General features: G+C 44.1%; 1 protein-coding gene across 1 annotated transcript in view; it reads right to left on the minus strand.

Moving 5' to 3' along the window:
* LOC122546170 (disintegrin and metalloproteinase domain-containing protein 12-like) overlaps positions 1 to 23,733 on the minus strand; it is a 467,862-nt gene that overhangs the window by 84,383 nt on the left and 359,746 nt on the right. The window contains exons 14-15 of the mRNA XM_087986005.1: positions 19,101 to 19,296; positions 6,073 to 6,181 (exon numbers count right to left, since the gene is read on the minus strand). Of these exons, the coding sequence (XP_087842131.1) occupies positions 6,073 to 6,181; positions 19,101 to 19,296 (305 nt within the window). The remainder of the gene's footprint in view (positions 1 to 6,072; positions 6,182 to 19,100; positions 19,297 to 23,733) is intronic.

Here is a 23,733-nt window from a genome sequence, read left to right on the forward strand (position 1 = left end):
AATATACTACATCCAACTCCCTGGGCTCTTATTAAGCAGCCTCATGTATGATACCTTATCAAATGCTCTCTTAACAATCCAAATTTTTACACTCACTGGTTTCTTTTTACCTATGCAAGGTCTTCTAGTAAATTAATCAGGCATGCTGACTCTGCTTGAGCACACTAATCAGTGTTTCTAAATGCTCTGCTATTACATCCTTTATCATGGACTCTAATCTTTTCCCAAGTTTCCTAAATTTTCCCAATAAGCTGACTGGTCTATAGTTGCCTGTTTTTTATTTTTGCTTAATGAAGATATTACATTGGTAGTTTTCCAATCCTCTGTTTAAGGATTCCTGAATGATTACTGCAGTGCATTCACTAACTCTGTTGATAATTCCTTTAAAATCCGAGGATGCATCCCATCAGGTCCATCTGAGGAATTAATTGTTCTTTTGCCCTAGTTTAGTTTCCCTAGCACTTTATTTATTGTATTTATTTTGTCTCATCTTCTTGCCATCTGATTATTTAGTAATTTTGGAATGCTTTTTGTCTTCTCCTATGAAGTTTGATGCAAAGTATTTACTCAACCCCTCTGCCATTTCCTCATTCCCCATTTTTACTTTCCCCTGTCTCATTCTCCAAGGAGCCGATTTTCACTTGCCAGATTACACATCATTAGATGCAAAATCGCCAGATCCCTGATTAGGTTGGCAACACATTGTGTCAAGACTGAAGTTGACTCAGCAATAGAAGCTATGGGCAGCAGTAGGTCATTTGATCCCTCAGGCCTGCTGCAGGAATCAGGAGAATCATGGCTGATCATTGAACCCAATGCACTAATCCTGCTCTTCCCCCACCCATATTCCTGATCCCTTCAGCCACAAGAGCAATATCAAACTCCTTCTTGAAAACATGCAATGTTTTGGTTTCAACCAATTCCTGTGGCAGTGAATTCCACAGACTCACCACTCTCTGTGTGGAGGCATTTCTCCTCATCTCAGTCTTTAAAGGTTTACCATTTATCCTAAAAGAAAGATCCCCTGGTTCTCAAATCCCCCATCATCAGGAGCATCCTACCTACATCCAACCTGAGTGTGGAAGCAGGCCAGTTGACCCACCAAGCCCACAGCAATCTTCTGAAGAGCATCCCACCCAGACCTACCCCTTCTACTCTATCCCTATAACTCTGGATTTCTCATTGTGATAGGGTGACACGTTGGTCAGTGGTTAACGCTTCTGCCTCACAGCGCCAGGGACTCTGGTTCAATTTCAACCTCGGGCGATTGACTGTATGGATTTTGTACATTCTCCTCGTGTCTGCGTGGGTTTCCTCTGGGTGCTCTGGTTTCCTCCCACAATCCAAAGATGTGTAGATCAGGTGAAATGGCCATGCCAGACTGCCCATTATGTTCAGGGATGTGTAGGTTAGGTGCATTAGTCACAGGTAAATGTAGAGTAGTAGGTTGGAGGAATGGGTCGGTGTGGGCTACTCTTCAGAGGGTCAGTGTGGACTCGTGGGGCCAAAGGGCCTGTTTCCACACTGTAGGATAGGAAAGACAAGATTCGTGAACTGTGGATGACAGGAGAAACCGTACGGCTAGCCAAGAGGAAAAGGGAAGCGCACATAAGGTCCAGGCAGCTAAGAACAGAATGGGCCCTGGAGGAATATCGGAAGGTCATGTCTTAAAAGAGGAATCAAGCGACTAAAAGGGGTCATGAACTGGCTCTAGCGAGCAGAATTAAGGAGAATCCCACAGCCTTTTTATTCTCATATAAGAAGTAAGCAGGTAACTAGAGAAAGGATTGGTCCACTAGGAGAAAATGAGGACTGCAGATGCTGGAGACCAGAGTTGAAAAATGTGGTGCTGGAAAAACACAGCAGGCCAGGCAGCATCTGAAGAGCAGGAGAATTGACGTTTCGGGCATAAGCCTTTCTTCATTCCTGAGAAAAGGCTTATGCCCGAAACGTCGATTCTCCAGCTCCTCGGAAGCTGCCTGGCCTGCTGTGTTTTTTCAGCACCACATTTTTCAACAAAGGATTGGTCCACTAAAGGATAATGAGGAAGGCTGTGTGTCGAACCTGAGAAAATGGATGAGATTCTGAATGATTACTTTGTATCAGTGTTCACTGAGGAGAGAGACATGACAAATGTTGAGATTAAGACAAATGTTTGATTACTCTGGATCACATTGACATAAGTAGGGAAGATGTGTTGGGTAGGCTAGAGGTTATTAAGGACCGGATGGGATCTATCCCGGGTTGCTGAGAGAGGCGAGAGAGGAAATAGCTGGGGCACTGACAGGGATCAGTGCTGGGGCCACTGTTCTCTGTGATATACAGAAATGATCTGAAAGAGGGCACTGTTGGTATGATCAGCAAGTTTGCAGATGACCCAAAGATTGGTGGAGTAGCAGAAAGCACAGGGGAACGTCAAAGAATACTGGAGAATATAGATAGACTGGATAGTTGGATGGAGAAGTGGCAGATGGAGTTCAATCCAGGCAAATGTGAAGTGATGCATTTTGGGAAGTCTAATTCTTGAGCAAACTATACTGTAAATGGAAAAGCCTTGGGAAAAGTTGATGAACAGGGAGATCTGGGAGTTCAGGTCCATTGTACCCTGAAGGTTGTTGCACAGGTGGATAGAGTGATCAAGAAGACATTTAGTATGCTTGCCTTCATCGGATGGGATATTGAGTATAAGAGCTGGCAGGTCATGTTAATATTGTATAAGACATTAGTTCGGCCACATTTAGAATACTGTGTACAGTTATGGTCGCCACATGACCAAAAGGATGTGGATGCTTTGGAGAGGGTGCAGAGAAGGTTTATGAGGATGTTGCCCCGTATGGAAGGTGCTAGCTATGAAGAGAGGTTGAATAGGTTAGGATTGTTTTCATTAGAAAAAAGGAGATTGAGGGGGGACCTGATTGAGGTTTACAAAATCATGAAGGGTATAGACAGGGGTAGGATAGAGATAAACTTTTTCCCAAGGTGAAGGATTCAATAACGAGAGGTCACATGTGTTCAAGGTGAGAGTTGAAAAGTTTAAGGGGAATACACGTGTCAAGTACTTTAGACACAGGGTAGTAGGGGCCTGGAACATGTTGCCAGCAGAGGTAGTAGAGGCAGGTACAGTAGATTCATTTAAGATGCGTCTGGACAAATGCATGAGTAGGTGAGGAGTAGAGGGATACAGATGCTTAGGAATTGGGCGACAGGTTTAGACAGGAGATTTGGATCAGCTCAGGCTTGGACAACACATCTTTTGATGTGTTGTCCAAGTCAAAGTGGTGACAAAATGTCTGAGAACAGACCTACCAGCTCAGCCAGCAAACTTACAGCCTGAACCTCAACCTGAGCTACAAATCTCAAAAATCACAAACTTCAATTACTCCTTGAATTCCAAGCAGTTCTGTAAACAATGATTGCAATGATTTTCAGGTTATTTCCTTTCAAAACATGCAGTGATGCTTCATTTTGAAAGTTATTTTCTCATTTCCATCCACAATTAGATTGTAGAGGATGGGCTGTCCCCATACAAGTTTTGTTTATGGTAGAAATGTATTTATTCAGAAATATCGGCCACTACCACTCTTTTGTGTTGATGTATCATTGCACTTAATGTCCCCTGAAAATTGCTTCCTAAAAATGTTTTGGGTAAGAATGTTAAGAAAGAAGTAGTGGGAAGTTGTGCGTGGAGTCCGAAGAGGTAGGGAAAGGGTTAAATGAATATTTTTCATCAGTATTCACACTGGACAAAGACAATGTTGTTGAGGAGATTACTGAGATACAGGCTACTAGACTGGACAGGTTTGAGGTTCACAAGGAGGAGGTGCTAGCAATTTTGGAATGTGTGAAAATAGATAAGTGACCTGGGCCAGATGGGATTTATCCTAGGATTCTCTGGGAAGCCAGGGGGAGATTGCAGAGCCACTGGCTTTTATGGCTTTTTTGTCGACATGAATAGTGCCAGAAGACTGGAGAATAGCAAATGTTGTCCCCTAGTTTGAGAAGAGGAGTTAAGACAATCCTGGTAATTACAGACCAGTGAGCCTTACTTCGGCTGTGGGTAAGGTGTTGGAAAGGGTTATAAGAGATAGGATTTATAATCATCTAGAGAGGAATGTGTTGATTAGAGATAGTCAACACAGTTTTGTGAAGGGTAGGTCGTGCCTTACAAACCTTACTGAGTTATTTGAGAAGGTGACCAAACAGGTGGATGAGGGTAAAGCGGTTGATGTGGTGTATATAGATATCAGCAAGGCATTCGATAAGGTTCCCCACAGTAGGCTATTGTACAAAATATGGAGGCACGGGATTGAGGGTGATTTAGCAGTTTGGATCAGAAATTGGTTTGCTGAAAGAAGACAGAGGATGTTGGGGAATGTTCATCCTGGAGCTCAGTTGCTAGTTGTTTACTGTAAGGGTCTGTTTTGGGGCCACTGCTGTTTGTCATGTTTATAAGTGACCTGGATGAGAGCGTTGAAGGATGGGTTAGTAAATTTGTAGATAGTGCTGAAGGATGTTGCAGGTTACAGAGAGACATAGATAAACTGCAGAGCTGGGCTGAGAGGTGGCAAATGGAGTTTAATGCAGAAAAGTGTGAGGTGATGCACTTTGGAAGGAGTGACAGGAATAAAAAGTACTGGGCTAATGGTAAGATTCTTGGTAGTGTAAATGAGCAGAGAGATCTCAGTGTCCATGTGCATAGATCCCTGAAAGTTGCCACCCAGGTTGATGGGGTTGTTAAGAAGGCCTATAGTGTGTTAGCTTTTATTGGTAGAAGGATTGATTTTTGGAACCTTGAGATCTTGCTGCAGCTGTACAAAACTCTGGTACAGCCGCACTTGGAGTATTGTGTACAGTTCTGGTCACCGCATTTTAGGAAGGATATGGAAGCTTTGGAAAGGGTACAGAGGAGCTTTACTAGGATGTTGCTGAAAATGTGTTGCTGGAAAAGCGCAGCAGGTCAGGCAGCATCCAGGGAACAGGAGAATCGACGTTTCGGGCATGAGCCCTTCTTTTGTTGCCTGGTATGAAGAAAAGGTCTTATGAGGAAAGGCTTAGGGACTTGAGGCTGATTTTATTAGAGAGCAGAACATTGAGAGGTGACTTAATTGAGACATACAAGATAATCAGAGGGTTAGATAGGGTGGATAATGAGAGCCTCTTTCCTCAGGTGGTGATGGCTAGCACGAGGGGGCATAGCTCTAAATTGAGGGGCGATAGATATCGGACAGATGTCAGAGGTAGTTTCTTTACTCAGAGAGTTAGTCGGGTGTGGAATGCACTGCCTGCAACAATAGTAGACTTGATAACTTTAAAGGCATTTAAATGGTCATTGGATAAACATTTGGATGAAAATAGAATAGTGTAGGATAGATAGGCTTCAGATTGGTTCCACAGGTCAGTGCAACATCGAGGTCTGAAGGGCCTGTACTGCACTGTAATGTTCTCTGTTCTATATGTCCCTACGGTCCCTGGATTGCAGCTAGACAAGTCGCTGGCTCACCACCAACATCTCCAGGGCAATTGAGGATGGGTAACAAATGCTGCCCTAGTCAGTCATACTATGAATGAATAGAGAAAAGTATCCAGAGAGCGAGATAGTAATATGAACAAACCCACATGCGCACAATTACACATATTACACAGACAGAAATCCAGCTGGGTCCTTTCAGATATGGATCAGAACTGTGAGAGAAACTCTAAAATCACACAACCTGATTATTGTCAATGCATTCAAGATAAAGATGTCATTGAGAAGAATATTAGCAAGAGGGGTCTTGTGATCCAGTGGTAGAGTTCCTACCTCTGGACCCAAAGACCTGGGTTCAAGTCCATTTGCGTCAGAGGTATGTTATAGAATCTGTAAATTGGCTGATATCAAATATCTGAAGATACCATTTGTTTAAAATTGTTTTAAAGTTGTGGCCAAATATGTCATTTTTTTGTATAAAACCCATGACATGATTGACTGATTCACAATTAAATAGAACAGTGTAATTTCCAATTCCACTTGTTCTCAACGTATTGCATTGATGTTGATGATATGAAAGATGCTTGATTTTCAGTGAAACTTACTGAGGGAGACACTTTATTAACTTATTGTGCTTGTCCTTGCCACAGTTTCCATTTTCATTTCCTCCTTTATTCATCAGATTATAACAAATATCTTCAGCAGACCTTGCTCCTATTAGAGAGAATATAGGAATATTACAAATATTGGACAGAATTGGTCTGTATCGCACCTTGCTGCCTGTTCCCCGATGAGAAGGCAGAATGCATGCTGCAGAGAAATTGAAAGAACATAATATTGAAAATAAAAACTGCTGGCAGAGTTACCAAATTGTTTCACACTGATAATATAAAGTAATGCAATTTATAACACTGCATCACACAGCGAGTTAGTAAGGCTCAAGATCTAAAACTTGGCTTTAAGAGAGGGATTGAAGAGTGAGGAAATGCGAAATAGTGAGATGGACAGGAGGCAGCCAGAATTCCATACCTTCAGGCTGAAGGTACCTTCTAAAATAAAACATATTCGCTGAAAAAATAAAGATGACGACCTAGGGAGATCAGCAACTGGAAGACTGAAGACACAGAGGACAGAGACTGTGTGGTTTTTGAAATCAAGTTGATGTAATTTTAATAAATATCCTATTAGAACAGTAAATTGTTAAAGAGTTGGAGTCAGGTAATAAGCAGTTAGGAGAAAGGAGGGCTTACAGTTGTGAATAGTTATCGCTTAATGTTGACTTTTAGAGTTAAAAAGTAAATTAATATTATTTTCTTTAGACAGTGGAATCTGAGAGTTCTCTGCCACTCGTACTTTAACAGTTTACGAGGCGAGGGGAGCTTTGCTGGATGTTTGGTTTAATTAACAGAGAGGCTCACTGCTGTATCTTAACAGTTTGGGGACTCGGGTTTGTGATATGGACAAGTTTAGACAGACCCAGTCTGCCATTTGGACAGATTTGAATAGATTTGGGGTACGATAGGTCCCAGCTGAAAAATGTGTTGCTGGAAAAGCGCAGCAGGTCAGGCAGCATCCAAGGAGCAGGAGAATCGACGTTTCGGGCATAAGCCCTTCTTCATTCCTTGGATGCTGCCTGACCTGCTGCGCTTTTCCAGCAACACATTTTTCAGCTCTGATCTCCAGCATCTGCAGTCCTCACTTTCTCCTACGATAGGTCCCAGCACATTTAAACACTTGATGGTTAGTGACCTAGATTTTTAAATAAAACTTAAGTGAGAAAACTTGTTTAACTTTGGTTACTTGTGGCTAGTTAAATTAAAAGTGAGGGAAATGGCTCTTAACATTGCTAAAGAGGTTCTGTGGTTTGAAGATGCTTTCCAAATTTGCCAAGAAAGTTTAGAAAGGCAGAGGAAGGACTTACTTCTAGAATTAGCAAATAGGTTAGAATTGGGTACAGAACACAGGACATAGAAAAGTACAGCACAGAACAGGCCCTTTGGCCCACGATGTGCTGAGATTTAATCCTATGACCAGGGACAAAAGGAAAGCTGATATTGTAATGGAGTTGGTCAAACACGAGGTATATCAGAGAAACAGACAAGTGCAGTAGAGTCAGAAAAAATTAAATTGTAATTGAGGCAAATGGAGTTAGAAGAAAGAAAGAAGAGCCATGTGAGAGGAAAAAGGAGAAAAGGTTCTTAGCTGAGCAAAGAGAAAAAGAAAGAGAAAGCAAAAAAGAAAGGGAGCGAGAATTTGAACTTCAGAAGTTGTGAATTAGTTGGTGAAGTCAAGTTAACAGGATGGAGGTGAAGAGGGAATTTAGTGATGTATACAAATATGTTAAAACATTGCCACATTTCAACAAGAAAATTGTTGAAGCCTTCTTTATTTTATTGAAAAATTAGCTTGGCAGATGGACTGGCCAGAAAACTGGTGGAAAATGCTAGTTCAGACAAAGCTGGTAGACAGAGCTAGTGAGGTATTTGCAGCACTGCAGATGAGATGTCAAGAAATTGTGAAGGTATGAAACAGACTATTTTGACTGCTTATGAATTGGTACCCAGAAGCATATATACAGCAGTTCAGAAACTGAAAGAAGGAACCAGGACAGATTTATGTTCAGTTCGAACTAATTAAACATTGTAATTTTGATAGATGGGTGAGGCCTTAAAAATAGATAAAACCTATGAGGCTCTTGGAGAGATTATTCTGCTGGAGGAGTTAAAAAAAAACTCACTTCTAGAGATGGCAGATATGCATTGGGGCATAAGGCAAAATTTAGCCTCTGACAGTGATTTCATCCTGTGAGGGATATAAATTGGGAGAAGGGGAGATCCTACATGACAAAACAAAGCACACTGGTAATTGTTTACTACAGGTGAAAAGAGAATCCCAAGAGTGTGAAGAGGACGTAAAAGCCTTCAGGTGTTTTCACTATAACAGAGTGGGATGCAGAAAATTCCAGTGCAGTTGGTTTCAGATAGGCACTGGGAAAAGGTGTTTTCACTGCCAGAAGGTGGGACATGTAAAGTCCCAGTGCTGGTCATTGAAGAAAGGCACTGTGGGAAAAGAGGTGGTAAACAAGGCTAAACTAGTGGGATTAGTGAAATTAGTAAAGGAAATCCCAAGAAAAGTTGAGGGGCTGCAGGAGAGTGCACAGCTTAGACAGGGGCTGGGTATTGAGTTAGTGCCCAATTTCTGTAAAGACTTCATCTCTGTGGGTAATGTTTACTCAGGAAGATCAGGGAGAGAGGGGAGAGAAGTTCTAATTTTGAAAGATAGAGGATCTAATCAGTTGCTAATAGCAAGAGGTGAAAGTGTTTGCACTGTTTCTGACATGTTACCTGAGAGAGTGATAATTTGTGGAATAGATGGACAGAAATTTAGCGTTCAACAGTGTAGGTTCGGATTGGAGACCAAATCAACACTGGGGAAGTTACAGTGGGAGTGATTGACACGAGTGTCAGTTCCAGGAATCCAGTTTGTTCTTCGGAACGACTTAACAGGATCTCAAGTGGGAGTGACACCTCTTGTGGAGAAGCCAAAGGAAGATCAGGGAACTGAGGAGTTCAGAAACAAAATTTTCCAGACTGTGTAGCAACAAGATCCCACTATGATAAGTCACAGCAAGAAGGAAAAACTAAAGAGAAAGATGAAGGAATTGAGGTTCAGTTAGCAGACACCCTGTTTGATGCAATGGTGCAGGAGAAACCTGAACAGGCAGAGGGTCCTGAAAGGCTAATGGATTTACATCAGAAAGACGAGACAATAAAAAATATATATGTTGATGATACTCAGAAAAGGAATCAGAATGTATTCCTGAGGATTATTATTTTAAAGATAGAATCCTAAGATGGAAATGGAGACCACAGCAGATTAGTGCAGATGAGAAATGAGCAGAAGTGCATCAGATTGAGTTGCCAGTAGCATACAGACAAGAGGTGTTACAGATAGCACATGAATTGTCAGCAGGAGGTCACCTAGATTTGAGGAAGACTCAGGCTTAGGTACAAAAGCATTTCTATTGGCCTGGACAGCACAAGGATGTGGCTACATTTGGCCATCTGTGTCGTACGTGCCAAATGATAGATAAGCCTCAGGCTGTAATAAAACCAGCAATTTCGTGGCTAATTCCCACATTAAAAGGACATTTTACATAGATTATGATTGAGTGCGTAGGTCCCCTCCTGGAAACTTAAAGTGGGAACCAGTACTTGCTAACCATAATGAATGTGTGTACTAGATTTCCAGAGGCAATTCCATTATGGAGTATTATGGCAAAAAGGGTGGTAGAGGAGTTAGTAGCTTTCTTCACACGATATGGGTTGCCCAGAGAGATTCAGTCAGACCAAGGGTCTAATTTTACTGCCAAGCTGTTTAAGGTGGTTATGGATAGCTTAGGTATACAGCACTTTAAATCTAGTGCATATCCTCCTGAAAGGTGGCATCAGACCCTGAAGACCATGTTGAGAGCATACTGTCAGGATTACCCAAATGACTGGGATAAAGGGTTAACATTCACACATTAAGTGAGAGGGTCTTTGAAACTAATTGAAGAAAAATTGACAAGACCGAAGTCAGAGATCTCACACTTGGGTTATGTATCGGAGGTGAGGGAGAGATCAAATCGGGTATGTGAGTTAGCTAAGCAGCACCTAAAGAGGGCACAGAATAGAAAGAAACAAGTGGAAGATAAAAACTCTGAAATTCAGATGATTTCCTGTGGGGATGATGTGTTAGTACTGTTACCAGTGGTAGAAGATCCCTTCAAGGCCAGGTTTAGTGGTCTCTATCAAATTGACAAAAGGTTAAGTCGGGTAAACTATGAGGTATGTCATCTGGATATGTTGAAATCTTGCTTTAATAGAGAGAAGGAATTGAAGAAATAGGTGTTAGTTACTGCTCTGCAGAGTGAGGAATCAAATCCAGATGGTATGGATTTTGATGCGTCTCAAAATACATTAAATAATGAGAAAGTCCTTAAGGAGTGGGAGAGGTTAGTGAACTACCTGTCTCAGGAGCAAAGAACCCAGTTGAATGGTTTGTTGTGGCAGTCTGAGGACATATGTGGGGATGAGATGGAGAGGATTAATACTATTGTGCATGAGGTAGACATAGGGAATGCTGTTCCAATAAAACAACACCCCTACAGACTTAATCCTTTCAAAGCCGTACAGGTCCAGAAGGAAGTGGATATGATGCTCAATGAAGATATCATCAAACTGAGTCAGAATGAGTAGAGTTTGCCAATCGTGTTAGTTCCCAAACCTGACGGGCCTCAACAATTTTATGTGGACTATCAGAAGGTCAACACCAAAACAAAATCGGACTTATACCCAATACCAAGATTGGAGGACTGTATGGAGAAAGTTGGACAAGCCAGTTACATCACAATGTTGTACTTACTGCAGGTTAATGACAGGTACCTTTATCAAAGTAAGTTAAAGAAGTTTCTGCATTTGTAACCCCAAATGGACTATATCAATTTGAAGTGATGCCTTTTGGAATGAAGAATGCACCAGCCACATTCCAAAGACTCATGAACAGAGTTGTGACTGGATTAATCAATTGTGCAGTTTATCTGGATGATGTAGTGGTCTTTAGTGAGTCATGGAAAGGTAACATGGTAGAGTTGGCAGAGCTCTATGATTAAGAGAAGTAAAACTGATGATAAACTTAAAGAAAACAGAATTCACAAAAGCAGAGGTGATGTTCTTAGGACATTAAAAGCTGAGAAGTGGCAAATGGAGTTTAATGCAGAAAAGTGTGAGGTGATTCACTTTGGAAGGAGCAACAGGAATAAAGAGTACTGGTCTAATGGTAAGATTCTTGACTGTGCCTCAGTACACGTGATAGTAAATTTAATTCAATTCAATTCAATGAACAGAGACATCTCAGTGTCCATGTACATAGATCCCTGAAAGTTGCCACCCAGGTTGATAGGGCTGTTGAGAAGGCATATGGTGTGTTAGCTTTTATTAGTAGAGGGATTGAGTTTTGGAGCCATAAGGTCATGTTATAGCTGTACAAAACACTGGTGCAACCGCACTTGGAGTATTGCGCACAGTTCTGGTCACCACATGTGGAAGCTTTTGAAAGAGTTCAGAGGAGATTTACCAGGATGTTGCCTGGTATGGAGGAAAGGCTGAGGAACTTGAGACTGTTTGCGTTAGAGAGAAGAAGGTTAAGAGGTGACTTAATTGAGACATATAAGATAATCAGAGGGTTAGATCGGGAGGACAGTGATGGTGATGGCTAGCATAAGGAGGCATAGCTTTAAAGTGAGGGGTGATAGATATAGGACAGATGTCAGAGGTAGTTTCTTTACTCAGAGAGTAGTAGGATGTGGAATGTACTGCCTGCAACAAAAAGGTAAAAACAATGACTGCAGATGCTGGAAACCAGATTCTGGATCAGTGGTGCTGGAAGAGCACAGCAGTTCAGGCAGCATCCGAGGACAGGCAAAGTCCGAGGACAGGCAAAATCGATGTTTCGGGCAAAAGCCCTTCATCAGGATTCCTGATGAAGGGCTTTTGCCCGAAACGTCGATTTTGCCTGTCCTCGGACTTTGCCTGTCCTTGGATGCTGCCTGAACCGCTGTGCTCTTCCAGCACCACTGATCCAGAGATGCCTGCAACAATAGTAGACTCAACAACTTTAAAGGCATTTAAATGGTCATTGGATAAACATTTGGATGAAAATGTAATAGTGTAGGATAGATGGGCTTCAGATTGGTTCCACAGGTTGGTGCAACATCAAGGGCCGAAGGGCCTGTACTGCCCCTGTAATATTCTATGTATTTCATAGTCATGGTATTAAGAATTGGAAACAAAAATGAAGGCATATTTTCATTAGGATGGTTCATTTTTTTTCTTAATGGGGGAGGTGTTCTGAAGTTGAAGGTGTGCACTGTAACTTTAAGAGAGAGTGAATGCTGTTCTGGACTAAGACCTTACAAGTGCCTGTGTATATGACTAGATGGCAGTCCCAGAGTGTACTGGAACATTGGCTGTGAAATGGATACCATTTTTGTTTGAATTGTTTTCAAAACAGCAACTAAGAACAAAGAACCTTACAGCACAGGAACAGGTCCTTTGGCCCTCCAAGCCTGCATGAATCCAGATCCTCAATCTAAACCTCTCGCCTATTTTCTAAGGGTCTGCTTTGCTCCCTGCTCATTCATGGATCTGTCGGGATACATCTTCAATGATGCTACTGTTCCTGCCTCTACCACCTCCACTGGCAATGCGTTCCAGGCCCCCACCACTCTCTGTGTGAAGAGCTTTCCATGCATATCTCCCCTAAACTTTTTCCATCTCACTTTGAACGCGTGACCCCCAGTAATTTAACCAGTTTAAATTAAGACCCAGGATGCTAAAACCCAATCGAGTTTTAATTTATTTCCCTCTATTATATTCATGATGTGCTTGCCCACTCACTAAATCTGTTCAAATCTACTTGAAGTTACTTTGTACTTGTATCATTTGCAATTGTAGAAATTTATTTAGTCCCCACACATCCAAATCACTGAGATTATTTGTGAGCAACTAGGGCTCAAAATCCTGATCTCTGTCTCAGACTTGCTGCAGTGCTCCAGCAAAGCTCAGTGCAAACTGGAAGAACACCACCTCATTTTCCACTTAAAGGATGCTGCAGTCTTCAGGACTCAAAATTGAGTTCAACAATTTTATTGCCTGAACACCTCCTTCCATGTACTTTCCCCACCCCCACACCCCAGGTCCTGTCATAACATGGCCTGCTTTCAGCACATCCAATCCTTTTTCACCCACATATGGTCCCCCTTCCTTCCTCCCTGGTTTACCATTATCCATCTCTTTGGCTGGCTGTCTGTTTGCACTTTTGGATCTCATCATGAGCAAAGAGCCTGACTTAATGAGTGACCCAGTTGTTTCTGAGCATCATTACATGATCAAGTTTTGTGTAGTATTTGTAAGAGATAAGCAAAGATTGAACACTAGAATTTTGAAATTAAGTAAGGCAGACTTTACTGGGATGACACAGTAAACTGGGAAGCTCTGCTAATTGGTAAAACAACTGAGGGAACAATGGAGGGTGTTTACAGAAACATTTAATGCTATTCAGAAGCAGTTTGTACCCATGAGAAGGAACAGTTCCACCTTACACAAAAAAAACGGACATATACGGAGGCAAGGTAACTATCCCAAACACACTTCAGAAAAATTCCCAACCCTTCTGGCAGGTGTCAACTACTGGAAACAGAATATCCTTCTTTAGTGTCTCAAAAAGTGTTCATGATTGTAAACACTTCTTAACCTTCTCTGTTCCTAGTCTCTAAAGCCCTTCATTTCTGGTAATATTTTAGTAAATCTCCTTTAAATTCTCTCCAGGGCTTTAACATCCTTCCTTAAATAAAGTTCCCAGAACTCAACACTATACTCCAAATGTGATCTGACCAATGATGTTGTGAAAGACATTGTGAAACTTGAAAGGGTTCAGAAAAGATTTACAAGGAGGTTTCCAGGGTTGGAGGATTTGAGCTACAGGGAGAGGCTGAACAGGCTGGGGCTGTTTTCCCTGGAGCGTCAGAGGCTGAGGGGTGACCTTATAGAGGTTTACAAAATTATGAGAGGCATGGATAGGATAAATAGACAAAGTCTTTTCCCTGGGGTGGGGGAGTCCAGAACTAGAGGGCATAGGTTTAGGGTGAGAGGGGAAAGATGTAAAAGAGACCTAAGGGGCAACTTTTTCACGCAGAAGGTGGTACATGTATGGAATGAGCTGCCAGAGGATGTGGTGGAGGCTGGTACAATTGCAACATTTAAGAGGCATTTACTCTCTGCCTCTATTTATAACCCAAAGGACCCTATAAGTCTTCTCAATAACTGTTACAACTTTCCTGGCCACTTTCAGAGAATGATGTACATGAATCCTGAGGTCTCTCTGCTCCTATACTCCCCTCAAAGTTGTACCACTGAGTCTGTACTGTCTCTGTGTTTCTTCTACCTAAGTTAATGTCCTCACATTTCTCTGCATTGAAATTCATCTGCCAGGTGTCTATCCATTTGGCCAACTTGTCAATCTCCCTCTGAAGTCACTCAGCCTCATCCTCACATTCACTATTCTCCCAAGCTTAGTATCATAGGATATTGTCACTGAACTTGTACTTTAGAGCCCTTAGCTAATGATCTGGGGCATCATAACAAATCTTTCTATGAGAGATGACCAAACTAGGTTCATGAATCCAGAACTGAAATTCTAATGGTAACAAGTGTCCTAAAATCCCATCTGGCTCATTGATGTATTTTTAAGGAAAGACATCAGACAGCCTCAACTGGTCTGACCTATATGTGACTCCCCCCACCAGACCTGAACAATATGGTTGAATTTCAACAGTTCATTCACTCCGTTCAAGGGCAATTATGGATGGTCACTGTTGGGGCTGCCAATTGCACAGGATGGCTGGTTGTGGATTTTTAGTTGGCATAGATATGGCAGAGAGGATTTTCAGTGGTCGCGACAGAAATAGCTTCTTTAGTATGAGGGTGAGATCATAAGTTAGGATAATGGTTGTTTTGAGAATGAGATAAATTCAAGGTAACAAGGTCTAAGACAAACAAAGAATCTTATAAATTAAAACATAAACCCACAGCTGCTGTTTATAAAAGAAAGTCTGACGAGAAGATGCTTGGGAAACTAAATAAGTGAACCAAAATAATAATGATGGAGGAAGCTCAAATGAATTCATACATCCAAGGATCAAGAGAGGAAATACAGAAACAACTGATAAGGTAAAAGGGGAATCAGAATATATTTTGCAAAACCTTTGGAGTTCAGACAAGTTTTATTAATGATATGTGATTATATGTTATCTTAAGTAAAAGAGGTAGTGGACAAATGTTTTGAGTAGAGGCAGTAAATTTCATCTTAGAAGCAATCTCCTGTTTAGAACACATTTACAAACAGCATGAGAATAGGAGGAATTATAGTGACAGTTACAACATAGGGGCAGAGTTTACCTTATCCTGCAAGGTCAGGTGGGGCAGAAGCTGCTCACAATTCATTGGCGAAAGAATTCTAACATTAGGTGTAACCATATAATGTTATATACAACTAACCTTTTGTTAGCACTGATAATATGAATTTTATAGCAATTAGCAGGAGTTAGCATCTTTTTGTATCTCCTGTGAGCAGGATAATTGGAAATATGAGATGAGTTACACAATTTGTTCAGGTCAATGAAAAACAGAATTCAAACAGTCCAAAAGGATAAGCAAGTCTGGAAAATGTCTGAGTGTATGACTGTTAACATTGAAATATAAATTAGTGGGATACATTAAATGATTCCCCAGTCTAATGATAATGAAGTCTGGTAAACACAATAAGATCATGGGAACCTGAGAGCTATCCATAGAGACATCCATCATTGATCATGTGGTTATAGAATTGTATGCATAAATTGGGAGGTCGTGGCCAAGATCAAAGCAGTATGTAATTATTGTAATGCTAAATAGATAAAAAATACTGTATTTTTAGTCAAAATATTTGGTGGACACTGTTCCAGGAACCTCTCATATGCTGCATGCTAACAGAGCTCTGATTAAAGTTCAACTGTGCTGTTAAACACGGAGCCTGAGACTCTGATATCTCTCTCCAATAGTCACCAAATGCTTACTTTGCCAGTGGTGCTCCTTTCCAATGAAACAGTAAAAGAAACATACTTCCTTATGATTCCTTTTGTTGGGAAGGCATATGGTGTGTTAGCTTTTATTAATAGAGGGATTGAGATTCGGAACCATGATGTCATGCTGCAGCTGTACAAAACTCTGGTGTGGCCAACTTGGAGTATTGCATGCAGTTCTGGTCACCGCATGACAGGAAGGATGTGGAAGCCTTGGAAAGGATTCACAGGAGATTTACTAGGATGATGCCTGGTATGGAGGGGAGGTCGTTTGAGGAAAGGCTGAGAGACTTGAGGCTGTTTTCATTAGAAAGTAGAAGGTTGAGAGGTGACTTAATTGAGACTTATAAAATAATCAGTTGGTTAGATAGGATGGACAGTGAGAGCCTCTTTCCTCAGATGGTAATGGCCAGCACGAGGGGGCATAGCTTTAAACTGAGGGGTGATTGTTATAGGATAGATGTTAGAGGTAGTTTCTTTACTCAGAGAGTAGTAGGGGTGTAGAATGCGCTGCCTGCAACAGTTGTAGACTTGCCAACATTAAGGGCATTTAAATGGTCAGTGGATATACATATGGATGATAATGGAATGGTGAAGGGTAGATGGGCTTCAGATTGGTTTCACACAATAGCGCAACATCAAGGGCTGAAGGGCATGTACTGCGCTGTAATGCTCTATATTCTATGATGTAAGGCTACCAGGTTTGTAGTTCCCCATTTTCTCTCCTTTATTTTTCTAACCATTCCCCTGTTGATCACTTTCTGAAAAGACTTCTGAAAAACCAAATAAAGTACACCATTCACTGTGGAGTGCATAGAACAATGAACAATACAGCGCAGAACAGGCCCTTTCGGCCTTCAATGTTGTGTTGACCTGTGAACTAATCTAAGCTCATTCCCCTACACTATCCCATCATCATCCATGTGCTTATCCAAGGACTGTTTAAATTTCCCTAATGTGGCTGAGTTAACTACATTGGCAGGTAGGGCTTTCCACACTCTTACCACTCTCTGAGTAAACAGCCTGCCTCTGACATCTGTTTTAAATCTATCACCCCTCAAATCGCAGCTATGGCCCCTCATACAAGCTGACATCATCATCCTAGGAAAAAGACTTTCACTGTCTACCCTATCTAATCCTTTGATCATCTTGTATGTCTCTATCAAATCCTCTCTTAGCCTTCTTCTGTGCAGTGAGAACAGATCCAAGTCTCTCAGCCTTTCCTCATAAGACCTTCCCTCCAGACCAGGCAACATCCTGGTAAATCTCCTCTGCACCTTTTGCAATGCTTCCACATCCTTTCAGTAATGGGGCGACCAGAACTGTACACAATATTTCAAGTACGGCCGCACCAGCATTTTGTATAGTTGCAGCATGACATTACAGCTCCGGAACTCAATCCCTCTACCAATCCCTGAAAACCTAACACACCTCCTGTTCACACTGTATGCCTTCTTAACAGCACTATCAACCTGGGTGGCAACTTTCAGGGATCTATGTACATGGACTCCAAGATCCTGCTACACATCCACACTATCAAGAATCTTTCCATCGACCCAGTACTCTGCCTTCCTGTTATTCTTTCCAAAGTGAATCACCTCACATTTAGTTGCATTGAACTCCATTTGCAACCTTTCAGCCCAATTCTGCAGTTTATCCAAGTCCACCTGCAACCTGTAATATTCTTCCAAACTGTCCACTACTCTACCGACTTTAGTGTCATCTGCAAATTTACTAATCCATCCACCCATGCCTGCGTCTAAGTCATTTATAAAAATGACAAACAGCAGTGGTCCCAAAACAGATCCTTGTGGCACACCACTAGTAACTGGACTCCAGGCTGAATATTTTCCATCAACCACCACTTGCTGCCTTCCTCCAGAAAGCCTGTTTCTAATTCAAACTGCTAAATCACCCTCAATCCCATGCCTCTGCATTTTCTCCATCAGCTGACCATGTGGAACCTTATCAAAGGCTTTACTGAAGTCCATGTACGCCATGTCAACTGCCCTCCCCTCATCTACATGCTTGGTCACCTTCTCAAAAAACTCAATGAGGTTTGTGAGACATGACCTGCCCTTGATGAAACCATGTTGACTATCTGCAATCAAATTGTTGCTTCCCAGATGATTACAAATACTATCTCAGAATCCTTTCCAAAACTTCCTACAGCAGACACAAGGATCACTGGTCTATAATTACCTGGGTCATCTCTACTGCCCTTCTTGAACAAGGGCACAACATCTGCAATCCTCCAGTCCTCTGGTACTCAACCAGTTGTCTATGATGACTCAAAGATCAAAGCCAAAGGCTCCAACACCTTCTCCCTAGCTTCCCAGAGAATCCTCAGATAAATCCGATCCGGCCCAGGGGATTTGTCTACTTTCACTCCTTCTGGAATTGATGACACCTCTTCCTTACTAACCTCGCTCCTTTCTAGTCTAATATCTCGTCATTCTTTTCCTCTACAATATTCTCCTTTTCCTGAGTGAAAACCGATGAGAAGTATTCATTCAGCAGTCTTTGAAATAGAGATATTTTTTAGATATTCAGGGATCAAAGGTGAATAGGATATGAGGGATGTGAAGTAGACAGAGAAGATCAGCTCAGGGAGATCTATGGTCTATTCCTGCTCCAAACGCTGACCATCTTCTTTCATTCCTCTTCCAAGCTGGTGCCTGTTCTATTTTTAAATATTCTGTTGCTGCTTTTTATTCAGCAGGCAGGTACCAATCTTGACCCAATGACAGTGAAGGAGAGTAAGGCTCAGGTGAAAGCCTCACCTCTGATGTAGGGAGGACCATGCACTAAAACTCCATCACACTCTGCGTTAAAGTCAGAAGCAAGGATTTAGGAAGTAGGTGGTGTTTTAAGGCTCAGATATCCATCTAATAGATCACACATTTGACAAAGCTGATCACAGCAGGTATTTGTACTGTAACAGCACGCAACATACTGGTTGTCTGTACTCACCAGGTCCCCAGATCTCCTGGCACTGTTTATCTGCAGACTGACAGACACCCGCATAGCAGAATAAATCTCCTTTGCTGCATTTGTGGCCATCTTTCAGGTAGACATTGTCAGGACAGTTTGAGGAGACACCTGTGCAGAACTCTGGCAAATCACATTCTCCCTTCAATGGCCTGCAAAGGGTTCCCTCTGGAAGAAACTGTGGAACACAGGCAGCAATGAAAGGCACTTTTGTTTTAATTGGGCATTTTTTCTGGCAGAAACACAACAATCTTATAGTCAGGGGAATATCTGAAAGAAACCTCAAAAGGAGCAGTGCTTCCAGCCACAATGTTCTCCCGTCCTCCATCTTGGATTACTTGAACATCAAAGATTTATGGAGGTCACAGGATGTTGACGAAGCCTCTCCTGCGTGTATGTTTCTGGCAGATACAGGACTGAATTGAAATTAAATCTGCTCAATTTTAGACATTCCGATCAATGGAGGGAGACAGAATGCAGGAAATGAGAGGCTGATTATCTTAATATCTGTCATTTATTTTCTTTATTCATTCATGGGATGAGAGCATTGCTCAGCAGAATTTATTGCCCACTGATTTGCCCAGAGGGCAATTAAGAGTCAACCACGTTGCTGTAGGTCTGCAGTCACACGGAGGCCAGAACAGGTAAGGATGGCACATTCCTTCCCAAAAGAACAATGGATTCATGGTCATCATTAGATTCCTAACTTCAGATATTTACAGAATTCAAATTCCACTATCTGCCGTGGTGGGATTTGAACTCAGGTCCCCACAACATTCCCTGGGTCTCAAGGTTAACAATCCAGTGAAAATACCATGAGGCTATTGCATTCCCTGGGAACATTGTTGAGGAAATAGAAGAACATTTAGAAAATATTTGTGTAATCAGTCAACTTGGTTTTGTGGAGAAGAAATTACATTTGATAAACTTATAAGTGTTCTGTGAGGATAAACATGCACAGTTAACAAAGGGAGACTGGGAGATGTAATGTATGTGGATTTCAAGAGGCGTTAGATAAAGTGCCACACAAAAGATCACTGTACAAGGTATGGTAAACCTCCTGTCCCTTTTCAAAATTTAGACTCCAACCTTCAAAATGTGACCACTAGTTTTGGAATCCCCTACCTAGTGGAAAGGATCTTGGCTACCTCCTTACCTATGCCCCTCATGATTTTGTAAGGACACTCTATAGGCTCCAATGCTCCAGAAAAAAATGGTCAGAGCCTTTCCACACCATCAGAGAATATACAATTCTGCACCTCTGAGGAACACTCAGCATCAGGACAGGATAGAAGGGAGCAGGGGGGGATGAGGAACAGCATCAGGAGAGGATGGAGGTGGGGGGGGGGGATGAGGGACAGCATCAGGAGAGGATAGAGGAGAGCAGGGAGGGGGATGAGGAACAGCATCAGGAGAGGAGAGAGAAGGGGGGGATGAGGAACAGCAGCAGGACAGGATAGAGGAGAGCAGGGAGGGGGATGAGTAACAGCATCAGGAGAGGATAGAGGGGAGGGAGGATGAGGAACAGAATCAGGAGAGGATACAGGGGAGGGGGGATGAGGAACAGCATCAGGAGAGGATAGAGGGGAGGGGGGATGAGGAACAGCATCAGGACAGGATACAGGGGAGGGGGGATGAGGAACAGCATGAGGAGAGGATGGGGGGGGTGAGGAACAGCATCAGGAGAGGATAGAGGAGAGCGGGGAAGGGGATGAGGAACAGCAGCAGGAGAGGATAGAGGAGAGGGGAGATGAGGAACAGCATCAGGAGAGGATAGAGGGGAGCGGGGAGGGGGATGAGGAACAGCATCAGGAGAGCATGGGGGAATTGAGGAACAGCATCAGGGGAGGATGGGAGGGAGCGGGGAGGGGGATGAGGAACAGCATCAGGAGAGGATAGAGGGGAGCAGGGAGGGGGATGAGGAACAGCATCAGGAGAGGATAGAGGAGAGCGGGGAGGGGGATGAGGAACAATATCAGGAGAGGATGGGAGGATGAGGAACAGCATCAGGAGAGGATGGGAGGGAGCGGGGAGGGGGATGAGGAACAGCATCAGGAGAGGATAGAGGGGAGGGGGGATGAGGAACAGCATGAGGAGAGGATGGGGGGGGGTGAGGAACAGCATCAGGAGAGGATAGAGGAGAGCGGGGAAGGGGATGAGGAACAGCAGCAGGAGAGGATAGAGGAGAGGGGAGATGAGGAACAGCATCAGGAGAGGATAGAGGGGAGCGGGGAGGGGGATGAGGAACAGCATCAGGAGAGGATGGGAGGATGAGGAACAGCATCAGGAGAGAATGGGAGGGAGCGGGGAGGGGGATGAGGAACAGCATCAGGAGAGGATATAGGAGAGCGGGGGGATAAGGAACAGCATCAGGAGAGGATAGAGGAGAGAGGGGGGATAAGGAACAGCATCAGGAGAGGATAGAGGAGAGCGGGGAGGGGGATAAGGAACAGCATCAGGAGAGGATGGGGGGGGATGAGGAACAGCATCAGGAGAGGATGGGGGGGTGATGAGAAACAGCATCAGGAGAGGATGGGAGGGAGCGGGGAGGGGGATGAGGAACAGCATCAGGAGAGGATAGAGGGGAGCGGGGAGGGGGATGACGAACAGCATCAGGAGAGGATAGAGGAGAGCGGGGAGGGGGATGAGGAACAACATCAGGAGAGGATGGGAGGATGAGGAACAGCATCAGGAGAGAATGGGAGGGAGCGGGGAGGGGGATGAGGAACAGCATCAGGAGAGGATATAGGAGAGCGGGGGATAAGGAACAGCATCAGGAGAGGATAGAGGAGAGAGGGGGGATAAGGAACAGCATCAGGAGAGGATAGAGGAGAGCGGGGAGCGGGATAAGGAACAGCATCAGGAGAGGATGGGGGGGGATGAGGAACAGCATCAGGAGAGGATGGGGGGGTGATGAGAAACAGCATCAGGAGAGGATGGGAGGAGGGAGTAGGGGGATGAGGAACGGCATCAGGAGAGGATGGGGGGGTGATGAGAAACAGCATCAGGAGAGGATAGAGGAGAGCGGGGAGGGGGATGAGGAACAGCATCAGGAGAGGACAGAGGGGAGAGGGGGATGAGGAACAGCATCGGGTGAGGAGAGAGGAGAGAGGGGAGGGGGATGAGGAACAGCATCAGGAGAGGAATAAAGATAGCAGGGAGGGAGACGAGGAACAGCATCAGGAGAGGATATAGGAGAGCGGGGAGGGGGATAAGGAACAGCATCAGCAGAGGATAGAGGGGAGCGGGGGGGATGAGGAACAGAATCAGGAGAGGATAGAGGGGAGGGAGTAGGTGGATGAGGAACGGCATCAGGACAGGATAGAGGGGAGCGGGGAGGGGGATGAGGAACAGCATCAGGAGAGGATGGGGGGGGGGGGGATGAGGAACACCATCAGGTGAGGCTGGGGGGGTGATGAGGAACATCATCAGGAGAGGATAGAAGAGAGTGGGGAAGGGGATGAGGAACAGCATCAGGAGAGGATAGAGGAGTGTGGGGAAGGGGATGAGGAACAGCATCAGGAGAGGGTAGAGGAGAACTGGGATGGGGATGAGGAACAGCATCAGGAGAGGATAGAGGAGAGCGGGGAGGGGGATACGGAACAGCATCAGGAGAGGATGGGGGGGATGAGGAACAGCATTAGGAGAGGATAGAGGAGAGTGGGGAGGGGGATAAGGAACAGCATCAGGAGAGGATGGGGGGATGAGGAACAGCATCAGGAGAGGATAGAGGAGAGGGGGGAGGGGGATGAGGAACAGCATCAGGAGAGGATAGAGGGGAGCGGGGAGGGGGGTGAGGAACAGCATCAGGAGAGGATGTTGGGGATGCGGAACAGCATCGGGAGAGGATAGAGGAGAGCGGGGGGGGGGATAAGGAACAGCATCAGGAGAGGATGGTGGGGATGCGGAACAGCATCAGTAGAGGATAGAGGAGAGCGGGGGGGGGATAAGGAACAGCATCAGGAGTGGATGGGGGGATGAGGAACAGCATCGGGAGAGGATAGATGAGAGCGGGGGGGGGATAAGGAACAGCATCAGGAGAGGATGGGGGGGATGAGGAACAGCATCAGCAGAGGATAGAGGAGAACGGGGGGGGGGATAAGGAACAGCATCAGGAGAGGATGGGGGGGGATGAGGAACAGCATCAGGAGAGGATGGTGGGGATGCGGAACAGCATCAGTAGAGGATAGAGGAGAGGGGGGAGGGGGATGAGGAACAGCATCAGGAGAGGATAGAGGAGAGCGGGGAGGGGGATAAGGAACAGCATCAGGAGAGGATGGGGGGGGATGAGGAACAGCATCAGGAGAGGATGGGGTTTGATGAGAAACAGCATCAGGAGAGGATGGGGGGAGGGAGTAGGGGGATGAGGAACGGCATCAGGAGAGGATGGGGGGGTGATGAGAAACAGCATCAGGAGAGGATAGAGGAGAGCGGGGAGGGGGATGAGGAACAGCATCAGGAGAGGATAGAGGGGAGAGGGGGATGAGGAACAGCATCGGGTGAGGAGAGAGGAGAGAGGGGAGGGGGATGAGGAACAGCATCAGGAGAGGAATGAAGATAGCAGGGAGGGAGACGATGAACATGATCAGGAGAGGATATAGGAGAGCGGGGAGGG

This window comes from Chiloscyllium plagiosum, unplaced genomic scaffold (assembly GCF_037043375.1).
Source record: "Chiloscyllium plagiosum isolate Xiang-an unplaced genomic scaffold, Cpla_swu_hap1 HiC_scaffold_1, whole genome shotgun sequence".
NCBI classification, from domain to species: Eukaryota; Metazoa; Chordata; class Chondrichthyes; order Orectolobiformes; family Hemiscylliidae; genus Chiloscyllium; species Chiloscyllium plagiosum.